The sequence below is a fragment of the Sorex araneus genome, chromosome X (genome assembly GCF_027595985.1).
Source record: "Sorex araneus isolate mSorAra2 chromosome X, mSorAra2.pri, whole genome shotgun sequence".
NCBI lineage: Eukaryota > Metazoa > Chordata > Mammalia > Eulipotyphla > Soricidae > Sorex > Sorex araneus.
Genome location: NC_073313.1, coordinates 94585885 through 94611402, shown reverse-complemented (window position 1 = coordinate 94611402; position 25518 = coordinate 94585885). Strand labels below are relative to the sequence as shown.

General features: G+C 38.3%; 1 protein-coding gene and 1 pseudogene across 5 annotated transcripts in view; both read left to right on the top strand.

The window, feature by feature from the left end:
- Positions 1–25518, top strand: part of GRIA3 (glutamate ionotropic receptor AMPA type subunit 3) — a 358867-nt gene that overhangs the window by 202478 nt on the left and 130871 nt on the right. For all 5 annotated transcript variants that reach the window (XR_008627437.1, XM_055123303.1, XM_004606340.2 and 2 more), the window contains exon 5: positions 19420–19473. Coding sequence is in view for 4 of the 5 variants with exons in the window: in XM_055123303.1 (XP_054979278.1) it covers positions 19420–19473 (54 nt within the window). In the remaining variant the exon portion in view is untranslated. The remainder of the gene's footprint in view (positions 1–19419; positions 19474–25518) is intronic.
- LOC129400114 (40S ribosomal protein S25-like) lies at positions 11381–11742 on the top strand (annotated as a pseudogene).

Here is a 25518-nt window from a genome sequence, read left to right as displayed (position 1 = left end):
TTTCAGTGGTTTTACATAACGAACAGTACAAAATATATTATTTTGGTTCTGCTTTGGGGCAGGGGTTGGACTTTGGGATGGAAACATCCGAAATATGGTGGTGGGAAGGTGTAATAGTGGTAATATTGGTGTTTGAATATTAAATGTAATCAAATATTGTGAAACTACTTCATAAAATAAAATAATTAAAATAGCAAAAGAAAGAGATGTAGTTCAGAAGGTACCTAATTTATGGCAGTCTAAGAAAATAGTAACAAGGCACATATGTAAAGTAACTTTAAACCATAAAATAAAAACTCTTTGATTAGTAAACTTTTGTGTATTAGTGGAAACATAAATAGTTCATAATTGAGCTTTCATATTTTCCAGAAATTTCTGGTAAATTATTTTCTTTACACAGCAGGTAGGGGTTTGCCTTGTATGTGACTGACCTGGGTTCGATTCCTCCATCCCTCTGGGAGAGCCCGGCAAGCTACTGAGAGTATCTCATGGCAGAGCCTGGCAAGCTACCTGTGGCATATTCGATATGCCAAAAACAGTAACAACAAGTCTCACAATGGAGACGTTACTGGTGCCAGCTCGAGCAAATCAATGAGCAACGGGATGACAGTGATACAGTGACAGTGATATTTTCTTTGATCCTGTGAAGTAGCACAGCCTAACAGACTTTTCTTCATTATCAAGATGAGAGACATAAGAAAGATAGATAATTTGCCTTAAAACACATGTTTAAGAGTGCTAAATCCTAGTCCTTATTTCCAAAATACCTAGACCCATTTTAATGCCATGTCTAGAAAGATGCATTTGTAAAAGCAAGAGTAAACTTATCGTTCCACATTAACTTTGCCTCAGTCATCTTCCCTGTTTTTGGAAGGCATCACTAATAACCTTTACATTGGACTTGGTTATTTCTCTTCCCTTTCCCCACTGTTTTCTCAAAGAATAATTAAGGTCCATCTGGGACTAATTATAGTAATTCTTGAATTTGAACTTGTAGCTATTACCCAATTGAGGTCACTTATTTTAAATTGACTTGCCTGGTCAGAATGCAGGTTTGGTTATCTTCAGAACCCAGTGTAGGGAGGCACCAGTTCGCTGAGACTTTTAATTAACTAGCTAAATAACCTGCACTGTGACAAACTGCCTGTGATTTGATGTAGTCGTTCATTTGCATTCAGACAAGGATCAAAATGCATTGTCAGAGCTTCAGGGACTGAGTCCTAAAAACCTTCACACAGTTTCTTGCTCAAGGCTATCAGCCACTTCCCTTTGGTTCTCTCTAATTATTTTTTTCTTGAGCTTTTGTTCTGATTATCCAACATTCATCACAAGTGCAGCTTGTGATTAAACAATGGCAACTCATGTCATATGCTGATAGGGAATCAAAAACTGGAGTCATGAACATATGAACCAAGCCCAAACCTTTGAGAAATAATTAGGAAAAACTAAAGGGACAATCCCAGGATACCAAGCAACAAAGGATAATTTTCAAAGTTTTGGGCCCCCATTAACTGCTCCCCATTTAGGTAATAATGCATAACAATAGTAAGTAATCAGTCTTTGTCAAAAACAAATCATGGTGGTCACTGATCCTGCCATAGTAACAATGGATATTTCTTTATGGCCTGTATTTGTTATTATTATAGCCACTAATAGGAGCTGGGCTTTGTAGTTATCCAACTCTGGTTCTGCTCCAGGTTCCATCATTCTGCCTGTGCAACCTCAGACAAGTTACCTGACTTCTCTGCACTTCAATTTCCTAACATTCAAAAAGAAAATAATAGTGCTTACCTTAAAGGGGTTGTGATGATGATCCAATGAAATAAGGCACATAAAATATAATCTAACAGTGCTTTGTACACTGTAAGTGGTCAATAAATGTTAGCTTATGTTTGTTTTCTTTTAACTCCTGTTGCCAGGACCACCTTTCCACTAGAATCTTTCCTTCTCGCTGCCAGCAATAGTCTGTCCTCCCTACGTCATTCAAAACCTAGTCGGACTGGTATATTCTTCTCCAGAGTAAAGCCTTCCCTGATTTTGTCTCCTACATCTGAACTTGTTCAGTGTCCAGTATACTTCTCTAGATTTTGTTTTCTTTTAAATGACATCACCTTCTGCTGCTTTGTAAGGAATCTAGTCTTCTCTCCAGTGTCTAATTAAGCTTTTCACAATGTAAATATTTATTGAACACTATCTCAGTCTCACACACTTACTTGGATTATATGTTATGAGCTAAAAGATAGGGGTAGGTGAAAGGTAAGCAATATTGTTTTAATCTCCTCCTACTTCAGGCATTTGTGAGGGAATACTTTCTCTGCTAGAAATTTTAAATTTATTTCTTCAAAATAACTCTATACAGACACCATACAGATCCCTGCTTTACAGATGTGGAAACTGGGATTTGTAGAGGTAAAATGATTCATTGAAGATCACTCAGCTACAAAGGGGAGAAACTGCTACTCTAAGTTATCTAATTCCATGTCCCATTCTCACCATTACCTTGCTGACCACTTCATGTTTCCTTAAGCAATTGCAGTTATGTATAGCAAAGTAATATATAAATTGTAAAGTTCAATATACATGATATGAGTATCATTGCAGTCATAGAAAATGCTGTTAATGTCCTACTTGTTTCCTTAGTAATAACCTTTTTATAGATGCTAATATGAAAAAACAGCATCCTATTGTATAAAAAGTCTGTAATCCCTGGGTAGACTTAACTTTCAGCCGGAATACTAAGTCAGAAATGTAGGGGGAAGGTCCAAAAACTATAATCAGAAAAGACATTTGTGCTCCTATTTTCATTGCAGCCCTAGTCACAATAGCCCAAATCTGGAAACAACGCAAATGTTTAAGAATAGATTCCTGGATAAAGAAACTATGGCAAATATATTTGATGAAATACTACTCCGCTACAAGGAGTAATAAAATGATGAAATATGCTTCTATGTAGATTGATCTGGAGAATATAATACTGAGAGTAATTAGTCATAAAAATAGGAACAAAGACTGATCTGTATCATATATGTGGGATATAGGAACAAAACAGTTCCCAAAGGCAACAGAAAACTGAGAACAGGTCTTCAGCAGGAAGCTTTCCATAGCAGGGATGAAGAGGAAATATTTTGGGAAATGGGCAGAACAGTCACCACTAGAGTGACACTTCCCTCCACAATTGTCACACTACCCATTTCCCAATTTCACTTTCAGGTGAGTTTGTTTCATGGTACTCCCAGAGGTGTTCATAATAAACTTACTCATCATCACCTGCAATGACTTCTTTCTTTTTTACAGCCATATTTCCTCATGTTACTACCTATGATTCCTGGGATTATCTCCTAACTAAACTACTTATCCTCAATTATTGATCTCAGGGTCTGCTTCTGGGAGCGTCCTCTCTAAATCACTACTCTTTCAGGAATACTTCCTTTGATATTTCCCCCAGGAGTCTGGTGGAGTATTATCAGGGTGCCTTACCTACTTAGAACTTCCATGGAGCTCCCAAAAGGTACACTCAAAGATTCAATGTTTCCCTTTTACCAACCCTTTCATAACAGTTACATCACTGAGGGCACTAGTTTTAGCATTTCAAAGTGCACTGATTGTCATACAAATAGGCAGTTATTAAATTTCAGTGTGAATCAGAATAACTTGAGTGTTAAATGCAGACTCTCTGGTCCTAATCCAATTTTCTGAATCAGACTTTCTAAATAGGTGCTAAGTGCTTTATATTTTTCATAAATTTTGCATGTAGCTCACATGGCATGCACTTAAAGAAAGAGTATCAAAAACATGCATCTCTCTTGGACCTCCAAGAAATGTGGATTGTGTCCTCTATGTTACCAAGGCCTTTATATATTCAAGTTAGGAAGCCTAGTACTGCTATGCCTTCTTGCTCCTAAAATAGTATGGTTAAGGTCAAGGTCCAATAGTTATTGTCAGAATGGAGTGGCAGTGGCCTATGACATCTGGGCAACATTCTATAGTGCAGAAAAGAGTTTCGCCTTACAGACAACCATCCAATTTCTCCTCTCACCTCTTTGCCAGCCCAACTCCAATGCCCACGTTGTAGAATCACTGCTGACTATACATGATCAGTTAGGTTATGGACTGTGCGTCTTTGTTTCACCTCTGCCTTCCCACATATATCTCCTTCCTAACATGGTTCTGATCAGTACTGGGGGAAGAAATGGATGAGGTTATAGAGATGTCAGTGTGGTTACATTGTTGTTAGTTTATTCCCAGGTTTTTTGTCCTTTTTTGCATCCTTAACTCATATGGATTGGAGCGATAGCACAGCTGGCAGGGCATTTTTCCTTGCATGCAGCTGACCCAGGTTTGATTCCTTCGTTCTTCTCAGAGAGCCTGGCAAGCTACCAAGATTATCCTGCCTGCACGGCAGAGCCTGGCAAGCTACCCGTGGCGCATTCGATATGCCAAAAACAGTAACAAAAAAAAACCAATAACAACAAGTTTCACAATGGAGACGTTACTGGTGCCCACTCGAGAAAATCGATGAACAACGGGATGACGGTGATACAGTGCTACAACTCATATACCCAGATTCCAAGTGAAACTTCAGTTCTTTGCAACTCCATGCTAACCAAATGCCTTAATACCCTCTGTACCTAGTTCTAGCTCTGATGCTTCTCCGTGTCTCTTCATAGCAGCAGAAAAAAATGCTTCTCTTTAAGAGTAAGAGATACTGGGGCCTCTTCATGAGGGGGCCAGGCCGAGAATCTACCCTGCCAAAGCCCCGGCAGCCACACCCACAGCCCACTGCTGCAGTTATGCCAAGGGCTCAACTCCACCACTTAGCTAATATTCTCTGCAGAAATGCCAAACTGAATGATTCCAGGTACCTGGTGCCTAGGCTGAGAACTTTGGTGTCTTCTTGGACTGGGGTGGGTAGCCACCCTCCTCACTCCCCATACATCTAGAAGCCCTGGTAGTCACATTATTCTCACATATCCATTGCCATTGGCCCAGACCATATATACCCTGAAGTCTCTGGATTGCATGGCCGCACATGTGACTACACAATAACCACCTCCTAATTCCTCAATACTGAAATTTCAGTAGGAGGAAACCAATTAGAAGGAAAAGTAACATAGAGACCAACTAAACTCAGCAAACAAAATCAATAACACAGAAGGCTCAGCCTAACAAAAATTATCTTTTGTTTCTTTGTTATTTCCTCATTATAATTCTTTATATCCCACATATGATAAAGATCATTTTGTACCTGTATCTCTCTGACTTACCTCACTCAGCATGATACCATGATGCCAGTTCTATCCATGTAGTGGAAAATTGCATGATTCTGTCTTTTCTGGTAGCTAAGTAGCATTCCATTGTATATATACACCACAGTCTCTTTAACCATTTATCTGTTCTTGGACACTTGTGTTGTTTCCAAATTCTGACTACTATTAATAGTGTTACAATGAATATAGGAGCACAAATATCTTTTCCAAACACAGATTTGGGGCCCTTGTTAAAATACCCAGAAGTGAATTGAAGGGTCATATTAGAAAGAACTATGGGTAACGAAGCTCCACAGCTTCTCAACTAGTATGTTCCCTCTTTTAGGAAGTAAGAAATTAAGTAACTGCACTCATTTGTATAGTATAAAATTACATAACATAAGGATGACACCCAAGAACAGTAGATATAAGTACCAGAAAGACTGCTCCATAGCTGGAAGCCTGTCTCATGAGCAGAGGAGAGAAGGCAGCTGAAATAGAGAAGGGATCACTAAGAAAATGATGACTGGAGGAATTGGTCAGGATAGGAGATATGTGCTCAAAGTAGATAATGGATCAAACATGATAAACTCTCAGTATCTATACTGCAAACCATTTTCAAATAAAACATTTTCAATGTTAGTCTCTTAATTATGCCCCAAAGTAGAGAGAGAGTATGGGGAATATTTTCTGCCATGGAGGCAGGGGGAGGGTGGGAAAGGGTGGGTATACCGGGGATATTGGTGGTGGAGTATGTGCACTGGTGGAGGGATGGGTGTTTGATAATTGTGTGATTGTAACCCAAACATGAAAGCTTGTAACTATCTCACGGTGATTCAGTAAAATTAAAAAAATAAAAATAAATTTTAGAAAGTAAGTTTCCCATGCTTACACAGATTATAACCATCAAAATATGGATGCATTGCCCTTATCAGAACAAATTTTACTTATTATCTCACCATTTATACCCCTTCTGTTTGCTTTTCCAACCCAAAATTTTGTTTATAATTTTTATGACACCATCCATGGCTACTACATACATAACAACTGTCTCTGGTTGGTCCAAATAAAACTTTCCTCTAGTGTGTCTGCTACCCGTGGCGTATTTGATATGCCAATAACAGTAACAACAGGTCTCACAATGGAAACATTACTGATGCCCACTCGAGCAAATTGATGAACAATGGGAAGACAGTGCTACAGTGCTACAGTGTGTTAGCCTTCCAGCACAGCAAGTCTCTTTTGAAGGATAGAAATAGCCCTATGAAATATATCTGTTTTAAAAAGATATTTATCGTTAAATGTGTCAGGTTGCCACTTAAAAAAAAACTCAGAAGAAATTATTTAGATCTTGAGGTGTAAACCAAGTACTTTCTAGCTTTAATGATTCTCTCCTCAGTTATGCCTTACACATGTATATGCTTTTACCTTGTCTGGTGAATTGGCAATCTTTCTTACTTGAGTGTTGAGAAGCTCCAAGTTAGAGGTCAGGTTTCAGTGCCCTTTGTCTCCCCAATGCTTAGTCCCAGGACTATCACAAAGCAGGCACTAAACAAATGTCTATTGAAAGAAAAGGTGGAGATGGCTGAAATAAGAAATTTTATTGTATTTTTATTATAGTAGTATAATATCTCTTCAAATAAGGAAAATATCTGGTTTTTAATTTTGACTGGTTTCTATAGTGTAAATACTCCCACCATGATCACTTCAAGCTACCAAGGGTTTCACAACTGGTTCACAAAAATCTTGAATATTTTATACTGGTATTTGTAATCCACATATTTGGGTCTAGAGTGCCTAAATCATTTTTGTGTCAGTATGATCACAAGGTGAATGTCCCATCAGAATGGAGAAGATAGTGCCAAATCCAAGGAGCAAAAAATGAAAGACCCGAACAAACAAAACATCATATATTAGGAGATTTCTGGGCTTTGCCTCTTGTGAATTCAAAAAATAAATACGAAAGCCATGGTGGCTATCTCTCTCACTGCCTGCTTTCGGTGGTCTTGCGCTGCTTCCCCCACCCGAGGGTGGCTGATGGAAATGGGAGGATGAAGGAGGAAATGAGGGACAGGCTGGTTCGTCGCAATTGCAGTTTATTCCAATCTCCTCTCCATTCTCTCCTGATTCCCCTTCTGAGTTCTCCGGATTCTCCTCCTGATCTTGCCCTTCCCTCATCCTCCTCTTGAATCCTGCTCCTTCATACGTCTCCTTCCTGCTTCTGCCACTCCCAGCCCACACTTACAGTCTTAGTTAAATTCCAGATCATAAGGGATTGAGGTAGAAGTTACACAAAGGTGTGGTCATACAATCAACAGAGGTAAACAGAGGTAAAGTCCTTCCTTCAGGGGAAGCTTTTTCTAGGACAGATTCTCATTCAGTAAGACTACCCACCCAAGAGTGAAATTTAAATCTATGGGTGTGTTTCTCCTTTTCTTAGTCCAACAAACATATAAACATTCATATTAGTCATTTTGTATGGACACAGTAAGAGATACATTGAGCTTTTAGTATTCTCTCCTGGGGTCATCTCACTATAGATCTCAGACTATAGTGTTCAGGCCAGATTAGTCTTTCCTAACCCTAGCACAGTCCTAATTTACTTTTTTAATTAATTTATTTTTAAATTAGTGAATCACCGTGAGGGTACAGTTACAGATTTATACATTTTCGTGCTCATGTTTCCCTCATACAATGTTCGAGAACCCATCCCTTCACCAATTCCAATTTTCCACCACCAATAAAACCAGCATCCCTCCCACCCCCTAATCCCATCTCCCCACACCCCACCCTGCCTCTTTGGTAGGGTATTTCCTTTTGTTCTCTCTCTCCAATTGGGTGTTGTGGTTTGCAATAGGAGTGTTGAGTGGACATTGAGTTCAGTCTCTAGTCTACTTTCAGCACGCAACACCCTTCCCCCGTGTGGCCCCCAACCACATTTTACTTGGTGTTCCCTTCTCTATCTGAGCTGCCTTTTCCCCAGAATGTGAGGCCAGCTTCCAAGCCATGGAGTCAACCTCCTGGTACTTATTTCTACTATTCTTGGGTGTTCGTTTCCTACTCTGTTATTTATATTCCACAGATGGGTGCAATCTTTCTATGTCTGTCTCTCTATTTCTGACTCATTTCACTTAGCATGATACTTTCCATGTTGATCCACTTACATGCAAAGTTCATGACTTCATTTTTTCTAACAGCTGCATAGTATTCCATTGTATAACTGTACCAAAGTTTCTTCAACCATTCATCTGTTCTAGGGCACTTGGGTTTTTTCCAGATTCTGGCTATTGTAAACAGTGCTGCGATGAACATATAAGTGCAGATGTCATTTCAAGTATACTTTTTTGCTTCTCTGGGATATATTCCCAGCAGTGGTATTGCTGGGTCAAATGGGAGCTCAATTTCTAATTTTTGAGAAGTGTCCATATTGTTTTCCAAAAGGGCTGAACAAGTCGGCATTCCCATCAGCAATGTAGAAGGGTCCCTTTCTCCCCGCACCCTTTCCAACAGTGGTTGCTTTTGGTTTTTTTTTGGATGTGTGCCAGTCTCTGTGGTATGAGGCGGTATCTCATGGTTGTTTTGATCTGCATCTCTCTGATGATTAGTGATGTAGAGCACTTTTTCATGTGCCTTTTGGCCATTTGTATCTCTTCCTTGGGAAAGTTTCTGTTCATTTCTTCGCCCCATATCCTGATGGGGTTGGATGTTTTCTTCTTGTAGAGTTCGACCAGTGCCTTATATACCATTGATATCAACCTCTTATCTGATGGTTATTGGGTGAATATCCTTTCCCATTCTGTGGATAGTCTTTGTATTCTGGTCACTGTATCTTTTTCGGTGCAGAAGCTTTTTAGTTTAATGTCCCATTTGTTGATCTCTGTTTCTACGAGATTGCTTAGTTCCATGTCATCTTTGAAGATACCTTTATCTTCAATATTGTGGAGGGTTTTGCCGGCCTTGTCTGCAATGTACCTTATGGTTTGTGGTCTGATGTTGAGGTCTTTAATCCATTTTGATCTGATTTTTGTGCATGGTGTCAGGTCGAGGTCTAAGCCCATTCTTTTGAATGTGGTTGTCCAGTTGTGCCAGCACCATTTGTTAAAGAGGCTTTCCTTGCCCCACTTCACATCTCTTGCTCCCTTATCAAAGATTAGATGATCATACATTTGGGGTTGTGTGTAGGGATATTCCACCCGGTTCCATTGGTCTGCGGCTCTGCCTTTGTTCCAGTACCATGCTGTTTTAATTGTTACCACTTTGTAGTAAAGTTTAAGGTTGGGGAGGGTGATGCCTCCCATCTTCTTTTTCCCAAGAATTGTTTTAGCTATCCGTGGGCGTTTGTTGTTCCATATGAATTTTAAGATTGCTTGATCCATTTCTTTGAAGAATGTCATGGGTATCTTTATAGGGATCACATTGAATCTGTATAATTCTTTGGGGAGTATTGCCATTTTGACAATGTTGATTCTGCCTATCCATGAGCAGGGCATATGTTTTCATTTCCTCATGTCCTCTTTTATTTCATGGAGTAGCATTTTATAGTTTTTTTTGTAGAGGTCTTTTACTTTCTTGGTTAAGCTGATTCCGAGGTACTTGATTTTCTGGGGCACGATTGTAGCAGGGTCCGAATTTAGTTGTCACTTTTTTGGATCATGACAGAATTCATCCATGACCATACTCCTAACTGTATTGTGGCACTTTGGCCTAGCACATTTCATTGCCAACATAACTCACAGCTTGCCCTGGGTCCATCAGTCCCTCATCAGCACCCTGCTTTTGGGGAGCTAGGAACTAAGGACAAATGAGGCTTAAGTCAAGAAAGCAGATGCCCAGTAGTGAATATTATTTGGAGTCAATTAACTGCTGAGTTACAAAAGCATATTAACTGTCTTCCTGTGTCTATACAAAAAAGACATTGCTTTAGAGTAAACAATGCAAAAGGACAGAGAGAAGGAGAACAGCAATATTTCACTTATGAATACAAGACAAGTGTCCTTAGAAGGATCTGACCTTACAAGTTAACAGAGTCTGATTAGGGGGAAAAGATGATAGATCAGTTGGGGAAGCAGAGCACAAAGAGGTTACAGATAAGCAAAAGAATGAGAGTGACTCAGGAGCACTGTGTTGGGTGTGACTCAATAAACCTAAGCTCCCTGTAACAAGGGAGAAAGGACAAGCCAATGTTATCCTAGAGCGTCTCATGCAGTTTATCATCTATTTGCAAATTTCAATACACTTAAATGATATGGCTTTCAGAAGATAGATAAATCTTCCAAAGAAACAACTATCCTGAAAACTAAAGGCGAAGAAATACAATGGGTTTCTAAGGAACACTTCAATTTTTAAAAATATTTTTGGGTCACACCCAGCGATGCTCAGGGGTTACTCCTGGCTTTGCACTCAGGAATTACTCCTGGCGGTGCTTGGGGGACCATATGGGATGCCAGGAATCGAACCCGGGTCAGCCACATGCAAGGCGAACGCCCTATCCGCTGTGCTATCGCTCCGGCCCCACACTTCAATTTTTAAATATAAGATGTTCACTTCCTTCAGTATAACTCTTTAAAATTTGAACCATAAGACAAATTAATCATATTTTATCAGGTTAGGTAACATGATATGCAGTCTCCTACCTAAAGACATGACTACTTTGCAAAAGATTAACTTTTCTGTATGCAGAGAACTACATACTGGGGCAGTTTGGAGGAAGCCATACTAAAAATAACCAATTTGGGGACTGGAGCAATAGCACAGCGGGTAAGGCATTTGCCTTACACGTGGCTGACCTGGGTTCGATTCCCAGCATCCCATATGGTCCCCCGAGCACTGCCAGGAGTAATTCCTGAGCGCATGAGCCAGGAGCAACCCCTGTGAACCTCCGGGTGTGACCAAAAAAAAAAAAACACCCAGTTTGTAAAGGCACTCTACCACCCTGGAAACAATTCTACAACCATCTCAACTTGAGATGTGCACTCTTGCCTTTTAACACTTTGGTGAAGCCCATAGTCTCTCTTTCTTTTCTCACATTTTTCTAAGCAAATTTCTTTAAATAAAACTATTTTACATCACTAAAAAAGGCCTGGAGGACTTCTTAGTGCAGTTGCGGGGCTGACTGCTGCTCTCCGAGCAACACGATGCCTCCCAAAGACAACAAGAAAAAGAGAGATGCCGGAAAGTCGGCCAAGAAAGACAAAGACCCCATGAACAAGTCCCGAGACAAGGCTAAAAAGAAGTGGTCAAAAGGTAAAGTTTAGGACAAGTTCAATATATTTGTCTTGTTGGACAAAGTCATCTATGACAAGCTCTGCAAAGAAGTTCCCAACTATAAGCTTAATATCCCTCTGTTGTGTCTGAGAGGCTGAATTCAGGGGTCCTTAGCCAGAGCTGCCCTTCAGGAGGTCCTTAGTAAAGGACATATTAAACTGGTTTCAAAGCACAGAGGTCAAGTAATTTACAGGAAAATACCAAGTGTGGGGATGCCCCAGGAGCAGGGTAGGATATGTGAGCAGGTCCCAACTGTACATTTTGAAAAATAAAAACTTTATTAAGTAAAAAATGGTATGGATACATTAAGACAATATTTACTACAATATCTCTGGTGGTATGCCAGAAAATTTCTAGTGACATTTAGATGAATATATTTTATTTCATACAGTTCATTATTTTCTTGCATGTAGTTTATAGATAGTATTGCTTTGGACACAGTTGAACTTATATAAAGGGGTAGCTATGAAAATAAATATTAGCAAAATAATATTATTGTGATCTGTGGATCAGACACAAGTCACTAAAGAAATTTGTGAAAGTGACGGAAGCAATAGTACAGCGGGTAAGTTGCTTGCTCTGCACACAGCTGGACTGGGTTAGATCTCTGTCATCCCATATAATACCCAAGTACTGCCAGCAATAATTCTAGAAAGCAGAGCCAGGAGTAATCCCTGGGCATTGCTAGGTGTGGCAAAAAACAAACAAAAAAAAGAAAATGAAGAAGTGTATGAAAGACTGAAATTTGAGAAATGCTGATTTGGGGTTAATATAAGAATGTCAACATATATTTTGATGACCTCTTGTCCCTAGGAGGAATAATAATCTAATGCTTTGACTCCTTATGGCCATTTATTGCCTGACATTTTTTTAATCTTATTGAATCACCACGAGATAGTTACAAGCTTTCATGTTTGGGTTACAATCACACAATTATCAAACACACATCCCTCCACCAGTGCACACATTCAAAAGTACAAAAGCAACCAATGTGGGGAAAAAGGGACACTCCTTCACTGTTGGTGGGAATGCCGACTGGTCCAGCCTTTCTGGAAAACAATATGGACAGTCCTTCAAAAACTAGAAATTGAGCTTCCATATGATCCCGCAATACCACTTCTGATATTATATCCCGAGGATTCAAAAGAGCACAGTAGAAATGACATCTGTACTTATATATTCATTGCAGCACTGTTCACAATAGCCAAAATATGGAAACAACCCGAGTGCCCTAAAACAGATGACTGGTTAAAGAAACTTTGGTACATCTACACAATGGAATACTATGCAGCTGTTAGGAGAGATGAAGTCGTGAAATTTGCTTATAAATGGATAGACATGGAGAGTATCATGCTAAGTGAAATGAGTCAGAAAAAGAGGGACACACATAGAGGGACTGCACTCATTTGCGGAGTATAAAATAACATCACATGAAGCTGACATCCAAGGACAGTAGATACAATGGCCAGGGGGATTGCCCCATAGCTGGAAGACTGCTTCATGAGGGGAGGGGAGAAGGCAGATGGAATAGAGAAGGGATCACTAAGAAAATGATGGCTGGAGGAACCAGTTGGGATGGGAGATGTATGCTGAAAGTAGATAATGGACCAAACATGATGACTTCTCAGTGTCTGTGTTGCAAGCTATAATGCCCAAAAGTAGAGAGAGAGTATGGGGAATATTGTCTGCCTTAGAGGCACGGGGAAGGTGGGAAAGGGGGGGGGTATACCCGGGATATTGGTGGTGGGGAATGTGCACTGGTGGAGGGATGGGTGTTTGATCATTGTGAGATTGTAACCTAAACATGAAAGCTTGTAACTATCTCACAGTGATTCAATAAAATTTAAATTTTTTTTAAAATCACCGATATCTCGAGTATACCCTCCTTTTCCCACCCTCCCCCTGCCTCCATGGCAGGCAATATTTCCCATACTCTCTCTCTACTTTTGTGCATTATGGCTTGCAACACAGACACAGAGAGGTTATCATGTTTGGTCCATTATCTACTTTCTGCATATATCTACCATCCCAGCTGGTTCCTCCAGCCATCATTTTCTTAGTGATCACTTCTCTATTCCATCTGCCTTCTCCGCTCTGCTCATGAAGCAGGCTTCCAGCTATAGGGCAATCCTCTTGGCCCTTGTCTCTACTGTCCTTGGGTGTCAGCCTCATGTGATGTTATTCTATACTCCACAAATGAGTGCAGTCCCTCTATGTGTGTCCCTCTCTTTCTGACTCATTTCACTTAGCGTCATACTCTCTATGATTGCCTGACATTTTTAAATTAAGTTTTCCTTTACTGATGGTTAGCATTAAATCTTCCACACATACCATTCAGTCCAAGAGAATACAGTGTGGGAAGTGAAACTTTCCAAACACATATTCTTTGGTGAAACTCAAATCTTCCCATTCTAGCATTTTATATGTATGCCTTATTCAATTGCCTGCTTGCTGCATAAGCTTCCCCTCTAGACAGCATAAGCACTGATGAGTTTTCTCATTTATACTCCCATTTCCATTCTTTATGAAAAGCTACAGTCTTTTGTCTCCTCCATCTGCAATACACAACATCCCCCACCCCCTCCCACACACACACAACATGCATACCAACTTCTTTGGCATTGGTGATTGGTTCTTTTCTGTCTAACTAATCCAGCATTTTTTTCAATCATCTTACTGCAATATGAAATATGGTCATTCAGTTGTAAGAGGGTATGAATGTGCTTATTATTAGAAAATAATTTTAACAGATTTGACTATGACTATGTGCTTACTAAGATGAGAGTAATTTAGTAGTCTAGGGTTTTATTTCAAGAAAATGAATGCTTTTTATCAAAACTAATAGAAGATCTCTACTGGGAGTCATACCATTTTCTATGTACAATTTCCATGGCATGCCACTCACTTTGTTCCCAACACAGCTGAAATTAGGTTGCCACAGAACACAAGTATATTTGTTTTATTTATCAGATTCACATGCAGCAGTGCTATATTCCATCAGCTCCATAGCAAACAGTTTTGGTATAGTAGAATGTGGTGCTGGAGGTAGATGGAGTCAATTAACAGTGTTGAACTCAGAGCCTTGCACAATTCAAGGCATATTTGTAACTACTTGAACTCTCTCCCTATCCCAATAGCATTTTTCAACCATTTGGGGACATATCTGGCATTTATTAGGGCTTTCTCCTGGTTGTGCACCCAGGAATGCCCCCTGGCAGGTTCTGGGGACCATATGGAATGCTGGGTATCAAACATAGGTCAGCCACATCCAAGGCAGGTATCCTACCTGCTGTACTATCATTCCACATCCACCACCACCCCACCCATAGTACTTTATCATAGAGGAAGCAGTAAAGAGAGAGATTGAAAATATTTCTTCTCTTTGAACAAAGGGGGAAAAGAAAGCTTTTTCTTAAAGAGGTAATATATATAAAATAAATGAAGAAAAGGTGATAAATTAAAACCAGAAACGTTCCCCCTTTTTTCTCCCCTGCCCCTGATCTTCGAGGTATGTAAATTAAAGAGAAGCAGCTTAAGGTGTATGGCAAAGTGTTTTCTATACTCAAAGCTAGATCAATCTTTATGCATGGATCCTTTTTTGGCAATGAAGTAGAAAATCCAAACATGGAGATACTTAGGTCTGCAAATAACCTAATCTGCATACCAGATGGATATAAAGAGGAAAAAAGCTTAGACACTTTTTCACACACATATTTTTTAATGTGAGCATAGAAAAACAGATGCTTTTGTTCTCAAAGGGTCTGTGGGCTTCTCTCAAGTAATCTTATAGAGTAGTTTAAAATTTCTAAAATTATGAAAAATGCATACATTAAGCATTAAATTGAGAAAAGAAAGTGTCTCTTATGTATAAAAACCATTAGAACATTTTCTGAATTATTTTTAACTGCTCAATGTTACCAGCCCCCAATTTTACAGATAAGTGGATGGGGGTGTCAATAAAGGAATGTCTCTCCCGATGGATAAACTTTGATACATTGACTTCTTTAACAAATAATTCATTGCTGTGTTATATGCACAGCTCAGTGAATTAGTGTATAATAGCTTTTCTTCTACAAATAAAACATTTATGTTTTACCAAATGAAGATTATGGCATTTTTCTTTCAGACCCCATTCATAAAGATAAAAACAAATTTCCTTAAAACTATTAATTTTATCTACTTTCCACACATATTCCCTTACTACATTTATCATATCTGCCATCATATCAAGCTATCCATCATCTGCAAAAAATTTTACAAAAGCAATGTGAATACAGAGCACGGATTTGAGAACTTGATATTTCTTCCTTAAATTTCACAGTAGGCTGTAAAACTGCTTTTATAATTGAAGTTCTGAAACTAATTCAGAAAGAGCTATTATAATTACTGTAAAAGCAAAGTTGAATATTCTCTTGGTTACCAGAGTCATTAAATAACTGAGGGTACAATTTATGCCTTGTTCATGTATAACAGATGGAAAGAATAAAGATTTAGGACTCACTGAACAAGAACTGCTCCCATTAACTAGCTCTTTTGTGCACCATATTACGCACAACCCTCCCACCCCACCCTTCCTCCCACAAGCCCTGCAACAAAAATTCAAAAAAGGAAAAGACCAAGAGCAAAACATCACACATTTTGCAGCGAGGCCTCACTTAGCTCACATCAGTAGAATCATTGCTCTCCCATGTATATAAAATTTTGAGAGAAGTTAAGTGTATTAGAACTTTGAGCATTTCTAATAGAAACCTTCCATAAAATGTATTATTCATGTCCCTGTATTTTTCAGGAGATATTACTGAATGCAGTAAGCCATGCCTTCATGACTCAGACATTCACAATGAACATCCATGATTATACTGTGCAGTAGTATAATGTCTGCCAATGTGGTCTCTTTTATTTGGGGGAGGGGGTCATCCCATCGTTCTTCTTTAAATCAGTCACTTCATCTCCTGTTAATATTTTTAATATCACCCCTCTCCATACACACTCCTTCTAATTTGCGACTTTTCATTTACTGTGAACTGAAAAAACCAAGATTGGTAAGAACTGTTTAATAAGAGTTAAGAAAGCACTCAAAGTAAGGATGAAGAAATAATTATGGCCTTTGAGGAAGCAGCTGTGTGACACCAAAAGGTTCCTATCTTTAGATAACTTTCCCATCTCTTTCAGTTTAGGCTAAGTTTTGAAAAGGAGATGTTATAAGAAAGCTACGTTCAAATAAGTCCATTTTTTCTGAATAAACCATCCAGGCATGGACTGAGGAACAGATTTCAATAGTTCAAGATCTTCTGAACCTGAAGAACAATACCTAAGTGAATGACCTTTTTTGTTAACTGTGTGGTACTTCCCACAATGATACAATCACGTATATTTGCATGATTTATATCCTAAACTTTTGTAGATGTTAGTTTTCCCATTTTATCCTAATAATATTTCTTATATTCAAGGGCCAGGCCCATTGTCTCATATTACAGAGAGGAAAACTAAAGCTAGAGAAATTTGAGCGATTACCCACATGAAACAGACTATATGACAAGGTTAGACTCCTGGATTCTCTCTAGAGAGAATCACCTCCTCAATATATTCAGGAGAAATTATTTTAATTGCTCCCTCTCACCCTTTTTAGGCTCAAAATAATACTCTTGCCCATGGTGAAAATAACTTACTCTTTCTCCTTTGAACTTGTTTCTTTATTTTTTTTCTATATTCTACCACACGTTTGCAGAAATCTTACTCATTTTCTGCAGAACTGAAAACTCTGATTTTATTATTTAGAAGGTTGTTGGTGAATTAAAAATAAAACAAATGTGTGGTCCCAACTTACCATTGAAAGTTAACAAATGTCACCAGAAAGGATGTTTCTCACTAATGGACACTGAAGAATACATCCCAGCAGATACCTAGTAGCTCATTTTGTGTCACAGCAGCATGAGAAATCACCTCCTCAAGACATTCATTAACCTTTCATTTCCTCCATAAATAATCAGTCATAAATGTGGCTCATGTTTTAAATTAATCAAAAACAGCCATACTCCCTTCTTCTACCCACCCTTCTCTCAGTATGTGAAATAGCTTAAAAACTTTAAATCTCTGCAAAGATATTTAGGTATTAGACAAGTCTGCTATTTAAATGCATGGATCCATGTTCCTTTATTTAACTTCATGTCCTCCTGAAAGCCTTTCCTGTTTACACCCACAGGTTCACTTCCTCTCCATGAACTGAGAGCAATTATTAATATTTGACATCTAGCACATATTAAGAAATCATTTCATATAAAGCCACAAATATGGGTTTTAGAAGCTTGTAGACAAATGTTCTAATTCCCATTGTATTACTTCTAGCTGTGTGGCCTTGGAAAAATTAATTTAACAATCTTTGGCTGGGGTGTCTCATCTGTTAAATGAAACTAATCTTACATAATATGCTACATTACTGTAGGAAATTAATACATATATAGCACAGTGCATTAAATATACAAGGTACTAAATTATGATTTATTATGATTAGTAATAGTATTGCTGTTTTAGAGCCTTTTATAATATAATTTCAGTTTGATATGCTCTACATTGTTTCCTCCAACATTGTTTCTAAACCCTTATATTGCTGAACCCAGACACAAATTTATCATGGATCTTGGGCTTAATAATCCATTACTTACACAGTTTTTTCCCAAAATTTAGTGCAAATACTGTAGTCATATTTTATATATTTCTTAAATAGAAATTACTAAAATGATATTAGCTGTAGATCTGTACAAACCCTAGTTCTACCTCTGGTTGTCTTTAAACCTGTAAGTTATACCTTCCACATTCCCACTATCTACAGCCAGCATTTGCTTTGATCAATATCAGTGTTTTATAAAAGCTAATCATTAGAAATTTTTCTCTACTTACCTATCGAAAAAACAAGCTAATGTCAAGTACTGAATCAAAAACTTCCAAGAGTGAAACTATACATTTGGTTAGAAAATTAAATCCACTTACATATTTTGAAGTAGTAAGGTGCTGTAAAGCTTAGTATTAATACAATAATTCTCATGAAATTTAAGAGATCAGGTCATAAAGCGGAGTTTTCCAATCTCAGCAGTTTTATCAAGGTAGTTCTTTGTTGTGAGAGACAATCCTTTGCATTTAAGATACTTTTTAAAAAATTTTATTGAATTGCCGTGAGATAGTTACAAGCTTTAATGTTTGGGTTACAATCACTTTTAGCAGCATTCCTGTCCTCTGCTTACTAGATGCTAACAGTACTTTACTTATCCATCACAACAAAAAAAGTCTCCAGGCATTGCTAAATGTCTCCTGGGGAAAACCCACCCCCTGTCACTGCCTGAAGGCATCATCTTCAGCACTAAAAGATGTACAGATGGTCACTAGTTTTTCATATCTTGGCAAGAAAAGGAAAGCAAACAATTTAGAAAAGTTTTCAGTAAGCAAAAGCAACCTCTATTAACCTGAAAATTCCATTAACCCCATTCTTTGAGTGTTCAATTCCCTAAGCATTCCAGATAACTAAAAAAAATGTGCCGTACATTCTGTTTTCTAATTTGTATGTGAAGTTCTGCCAATTTTCCATCTCAATGGCTAAGTACAGAAATCCAGTTCATGGGTGGGGGAATCATCATCTCCATCATTTTTTGCCATCTATTTTAAGTGACAATGATGCTACTGACCTGAAAATTTAGAGTGTTTCTCTCTCTTGTTTTTTGACATTTTTAGCTTTGACATTAGCAATTTCCCCTGTATTCTCTGTCAGATAGTTAAATGTAACAAAAATAAATGTGCTCCAATTAACTATGATTTTGCTTTACATAAAGGACTCAATAATTTGTTGACCCTTTCAAGGTAATTTATTCTAACCATCCTCTTGATTGTGCAATTGAAAATGCCTTTCTTCTTTCTGCAGGTTGTGATTCTTGGAAAACATTCAAGAGGTTATCACTACATGCTTGCTAACCTGGTAAGAACAAGAGAATTTATATTTCCTAGGGCAATGTGTTCTTTTTATTTTGTATTATTTATAACCATCAAAAAATAAATATATCAAGTACCTAATGTGTTCTCTAGACAGTTGGAGAAAGGAGTTTAGTAAATACCAAAATCCAAATGCAATAGTCTTGTTTTAAATTATATTGTCACTATTTTAGCTGTGAACCATATTATCTACTCATATTTTAAAAAATGATATTGATTCCTCAATCATTATGTTTATATTACATTTGATTTGAAATATAAACTATTTTACCTAGGGAAAAATGTAAAACTAGGAACATGGGGACATAGGAAACTGACTCCACAATTAACCAAAACTTTCGCTAATTTATCCAAGGAAAGTATTTGTGCAAAGCAGTACTGGATTTGTCTTTCTGGAAGGAGACCACTACCAAATATTTTCAAACAAAATGCCAAAGTACGTTTGTACATTAACGTTGTGATGATGTAAATTTTTACATATCCTCAACCACAAATTGAATTTTTTTTCTTTTCCTTCATTTTTTAACTGAATCCCAGTTAGATACACAGTTGCAAAGTTGTTTATGATTGGGTTTCAGTAATATAGTGTTCCAATCCTGACCCTTTATCAGTGTATGTTTCCCACCACCAACATCCCCACTTTCCCTCAACCCATAACCCCTACCTGCCTCTATAGAAGGTACTTTCTTTCTCTGATCATTTCTACCTATTATTGTCATACTAGCCTTATTCACACACTTGTGGCAAGCTTCCAACCATTGACCCGTCCTCCTTGCTCCTGTTTTTCCTGGTCTTGGATATTAGTTTCATGCTATTTTTTATATCCCAAAAGTCAGTTCAATCATTCTCCATCTATCCCTCTCCTTCTGACTCATTTCACTCAGCACAAAACTCTCCATGTCTATCCATTTACAAGCAAATTTCATGACAGATTTTCCTAAAAGCTGCATAGCACTCCATTGTGCAGATATACCATAGCTTCTTTACCCAGTCATGTGCTCTCGAGCACTAGGGTTTTTATTTCCAAATTCTGGCTATTGTGAATAGTGTTGCAATGAACATAGAAGTGCAGATAACATTTCTGCTGTGTGTTTTTGGGCCCCAGGGTACATTCCCAGAAATGACATTGCTCTATCAAATGGAAGCTCAACTTGTAGGTTTTTGAGGAATGTCCATATTATTTTCCAAAAAGGCTGGACCAGTCAGCATTTTCAACAACAATGAATGAGAGTCCCTTTCTCCCTGCATCAGTGCCCAGCACTGGTTGTTCTTGTTCTTTTGGATGTATGCCTGTCTCTGTGGTGTGAGATTATATCTCATTGCTGTTTTTATTTTCATTCCCCTGATAACTAGTGATGTAGAGCATTTTTCATGTGCCTTTTGGCCATTTGAACTTGTTCTTTGAGAAAGTTTCTGCTCATTTATTCTCCCCATTTTTTGTTCGCTTGGGTTTTTTTTGTTCTTTTTAATATTTGTTTTAACTTTTTATTGAATTGCAGTGAGGTACACAGTTACAAGGTTGTTTGTGATTGGGTTTTGGTCATATAATGTTCCAACACCCATCCCTTCACCAGTATACATTCCCCACCACCAATGTAACTGTCAAACTTTCCATGCCTTAAAACTTGTGTCCTTCTTTTCACAAGGTGCTAATGGCAGGAGTAAAAATACTGCAGTTTAAGTATAAAGGCATCAAAAACTAAATATGGAGGCTGGAGAGATAATTCAGGGGATCAAGTCTCTTTCCTTGCACTAACACAACACTGCTTTGATCACCAACATATCATCCACCAAGCATTTCCAACAGTGATTCCTGAAGACAGAACTAGGAGTGAGCCCTGAGGATTTCAGTGTGTGAACCCAAAGCAAACAAACCAAATAAAAAAAATAAGTATATACAAATTTTCTTAGTACAGCTGTGTTGTGACATATAGAGGCTACTTAAGAATATGTAACAGAATAATATGACGTTGTCTGTTGCAAATGATTTTCTTTGATTAAATGATAGTTTTTGTGATATGATTAATTGTAGCACTGTAACACTGTCATCCCACTGATCATCGATTTGCTGGGGTAACATCTCCATTCATCCTAGCCCTGAGATTTTAGGGGCCTCTCTTTACTCATCCTTCCCAATGGTGCCGCATTAGAGGCTCTTCGGGTCAGGGGAGTGAGACCCATCATTGTTACTGTATTTGGCATATGAATACGTCACGGGGAGCTTGCCAGGCTCTCACCCGTGCAGGCAGTAAACTCTCGGTATCTTGCCAGCTTGCTTAGGCTATAAGGCCACTCTCCACACATTCGGACGAGCCTCATGCATGAAGGAACTGGCAGAGGAACCCAGGTGTGTGGGACCCGGGGCCAAGATTTCCAAGGCTGCTTGGATCGGGACTGGGCCTCTTATACCCAGATTCCCCATTTTCCAGTAACTAGGCAGTCACACCCAGAAACTGCCCCCGGTTCTGTGTAATCCCATTAATGGCCAACTTCCAGAGACTATAAAACCAAGCTCCTGGAAGCACGTGGCTGCATTAATTGTACCACAGCAAAACTCTTACGTTGAATCTAACTTTCAGTGCCTCAGAATGTGACTTTCTTTGAAAATAAGACCCTTAAAAGGTGATTGTTTGGGGTTGGAGCAATAGCAAAACAGGTAGGGCGTTTGCCTCGCATGCGACCAACCCGGGTTCGATTCCCAGCATTCCATATGGTCCCCTGAGCACCGCCAGGGGTAATTCCTGAGTGCAGAGCCAGGAGTGACTCCTGTGCATCACCGGGTGTGACCCAAAATGCAAAAAAAAAGGTGATCGTTTACAAATTTGCCCTAATATAGTAAGACTGGTTTTTACTAGAAATTTGGGGACCAGGAGATAATACAGCAGCTAAGACATATACCTAGCATTGACTGGACCTGACTTTTATTTCCAACACCACTTGTCCTCTAAGCATCACTGGGTGCATCCCTAGGGGCCACCGAGCACCTCTGGGTATAACCCTGGGATGCCCTAGAACAGCCAGAGTGGCCTGGTTATCTCTGACACTGTACGAGCTCAGAATCATGCATACTCAGGCCCTTGCATTTGAGAATAGCCAGTGGGAGCCTCAGATCTCCTGAGCACTGCTTGGGAGGCCACAATAATAGAGGAAATTTGGACAATACGGAATTGCATTCACAGGATTATTTTAAATGAAGTCATAACAATAAGGCTCTTTGCAAGCCAAAAAGAGAGGCATCAATTGCACAAAAGCTGCTGAAATCAACTTTGTCCTTCTACCCTTCAATATTATAAAAAAGCCTTTAATTTATATTAGTTAAGCCAACAAAAATGTGACTTACTAGAAGTCAGAATTTCATTAAAGTAAGCTTATAGTTCTTTTTCCAAAAAAGCAGTTGGACTATTTGTAGGATATAAAAAACTTAGTTGGAGACTAATCCTCAAGGGCAGTACAAACAAGGGCCAGGAGGACTAGGCCACGTTTGGACGTTTGTTACAAGTGGTGGAGGGTGGGAAGGGAAGTTAGGATAGAGAAGTACGCTATGACAGTGATAGTTGAAAATGAACACTCTGGACAAGAACAGAGTGCTGAGAGTAGGTAAAGGAATAAACCTTTAAGTACCTATATTGAAAATCATAATGTCCAAAAGGAAAGAGAGAGAAAGAATAAAACAAAGGAAGAGAAGAAAAGTACCTGTCACAGAGGCAGGCTTGGGAGGGAAACTGGGAACAATGGTTGGTAGGAAATGTACACTGGTGAAGGAAAGGGTGTTGAAACATTGTATGACTGAAAGGAAATCATGAACAACTTTGTAACTTTGTATCTCATGATGATTCAAATAAAGAAATAAAAGAACAATTGGTTTAAAAATTAACAAAATGCTTCTAAGTCAGTAATAACAGTTTAGCAGAAGTTCTGAAAAATGCCATCACCATGGAAAGAGAAATGTAAAATTATCACAATGATAAAGAATCTATTAAATTATTATGTAACATGTGTTCTAACCCCAATTTTGTTTCATTAGCACAAGAGAATCATAATCATTATATAGCTCTTAAACCAAAATACTAGCAACAAATGTGAAAAGATTATTATAATTATATTCAAAATTTCTTAAACCAAAGAAAAATCTTATTTTGTTTTAATAATGAATATTTTTAAATAAGAAAGGAAGTTATATTTAAGCTTATTTCTTAGAAAATGTGTACATTTCACCACACTTAATAAGATGAAGATTAGAGATATTACTTTGGAATGTAGAGTGCATATGCTCTAGAAATTACTAAAATTGGAGTGCCAGTTCACTAAGGGGATAAACAAATCTATCCTTTTTAAAGGAGAAGCTTTGATTTTTTATTTTTTTAATTTTTTATTGAATCACCATGAAATACAGTTACAAAGCTTTTCTGTTTGAGTTTTAGTCATACAATGATCGAACACTTATCCCTCCACCAGTGCACATTTTCCACGTGTCCCCAGTATCTCCCCTGGGTTATACCCCTCCCCTTGCCCCTATGGCAGACAATTTCCCTCTTATGCTTTCTCTATTTGGGGGCACTGTGATTTTTTATTTATATCTGAATACTATCAAGTAAAATTTTAGGCAACCATTAATGAATATTTGTTGACACATTTAAATTTATGCCAGGTTTTTTCAGAAAATATGGATGTAATACTAAGTACCCAAGGAAGATATGAATTGGTTTTTTATCATTTCCTCCTCACTAATAAATATTTTCCTCTCCTTCATGCCTCCTTTCCCTCTTTGTTATTTTCCCTTCTCCTCTGACTTATACATCCTGGGGTTTACCTTCACTCTTAGTATATAAGATGAATTTAGTTTGAGTACATGCAACTTTTATTATAATTTAATGTGCATATTTAATTTGTATTAAAGTCTATATAAAACTATATATTCACAGTACAAATTTTATAGATATTAATACTCAAAAAAACAATGATTAAATGCAAATAAAATAAGTTTATCATGATAAATATATCAAATATACAATGGCGTGAGGATAAAAAGACATGAAAAAATCTAGTTCTTTGCAATTGAAAGGTTGTTTCCAACTGCTTAGGGAAAGGGCATTGAACCAGATGTCATAAAGTTCAGTTTAGCATAGTGATTCTGCTACTAGTCAGCTATGGGACCTTGAACAAATCATTTGACCTATGTAGACATTGGTTTCCATGCTGTAAAACTTAGATAGAAGTGGGTAGTTCATTGGTGTATTGCTTGTGTCCTTTGGAAATAGATAGTAAGATATAATTAGAAATGTGAGACATTTATAGGGAGCTACCACTATAAAAATATTAAAGGGAGAAGGACATGAGTAAGAAGAAAGAACGTCAGGTTACAGTATAAGACCTACACTTTTACACTTCTACACCAGTTTCTACACCAGTGATGGAGTGGGAAGAATGCTGCCTGATAAAAAAGAATGTCAGATTGTGGTAGAGCTTGAACATGGTAGAAGCCAGCACAACAGGGAGATCTGATGCAGTACGATGAGTAGGTCTGGTGCATAGAGGTCACACACTGTCCTGAAATGGCAAGCCTTTGCACCATCACCTGTCTCAGCCACTTGTTCGCAATCATGGAGGAATCACATAGCTTCCACCTGAAAGTTGAAGCATATCCTAAAAGCAACTGAACCAGGAGTCTATCAACAAACACAAGACTTGAAGGCAGGCCCTTCTTTTTAAAAAAAAAATTATTAGTGAATCACCGTGAGGTACAGTTACAGACTTACAAACTTTTGTGCTTGTGTTTCAGTCATACAATGGTTGAGTTCCCATCCCTCAACCAGTGCCCATTTTCCACCATCAATGGTCCCAGTATCCCTTACACCCCCCTTCCCCTCTAGCCCATCCTGCCTCTGTGGCAGGGCATTTTCTTTTACTCTCCCTCTCCTTTTGGGTGCTGTGGTTTGCAATAGAGGTATTAAGTGGCCATAATGTTCAGTCTATAGTCTACTTTCAGCCCGCATCTCCCATCCTGAGCAGGCCCTCCTAGAACCCTTTACTT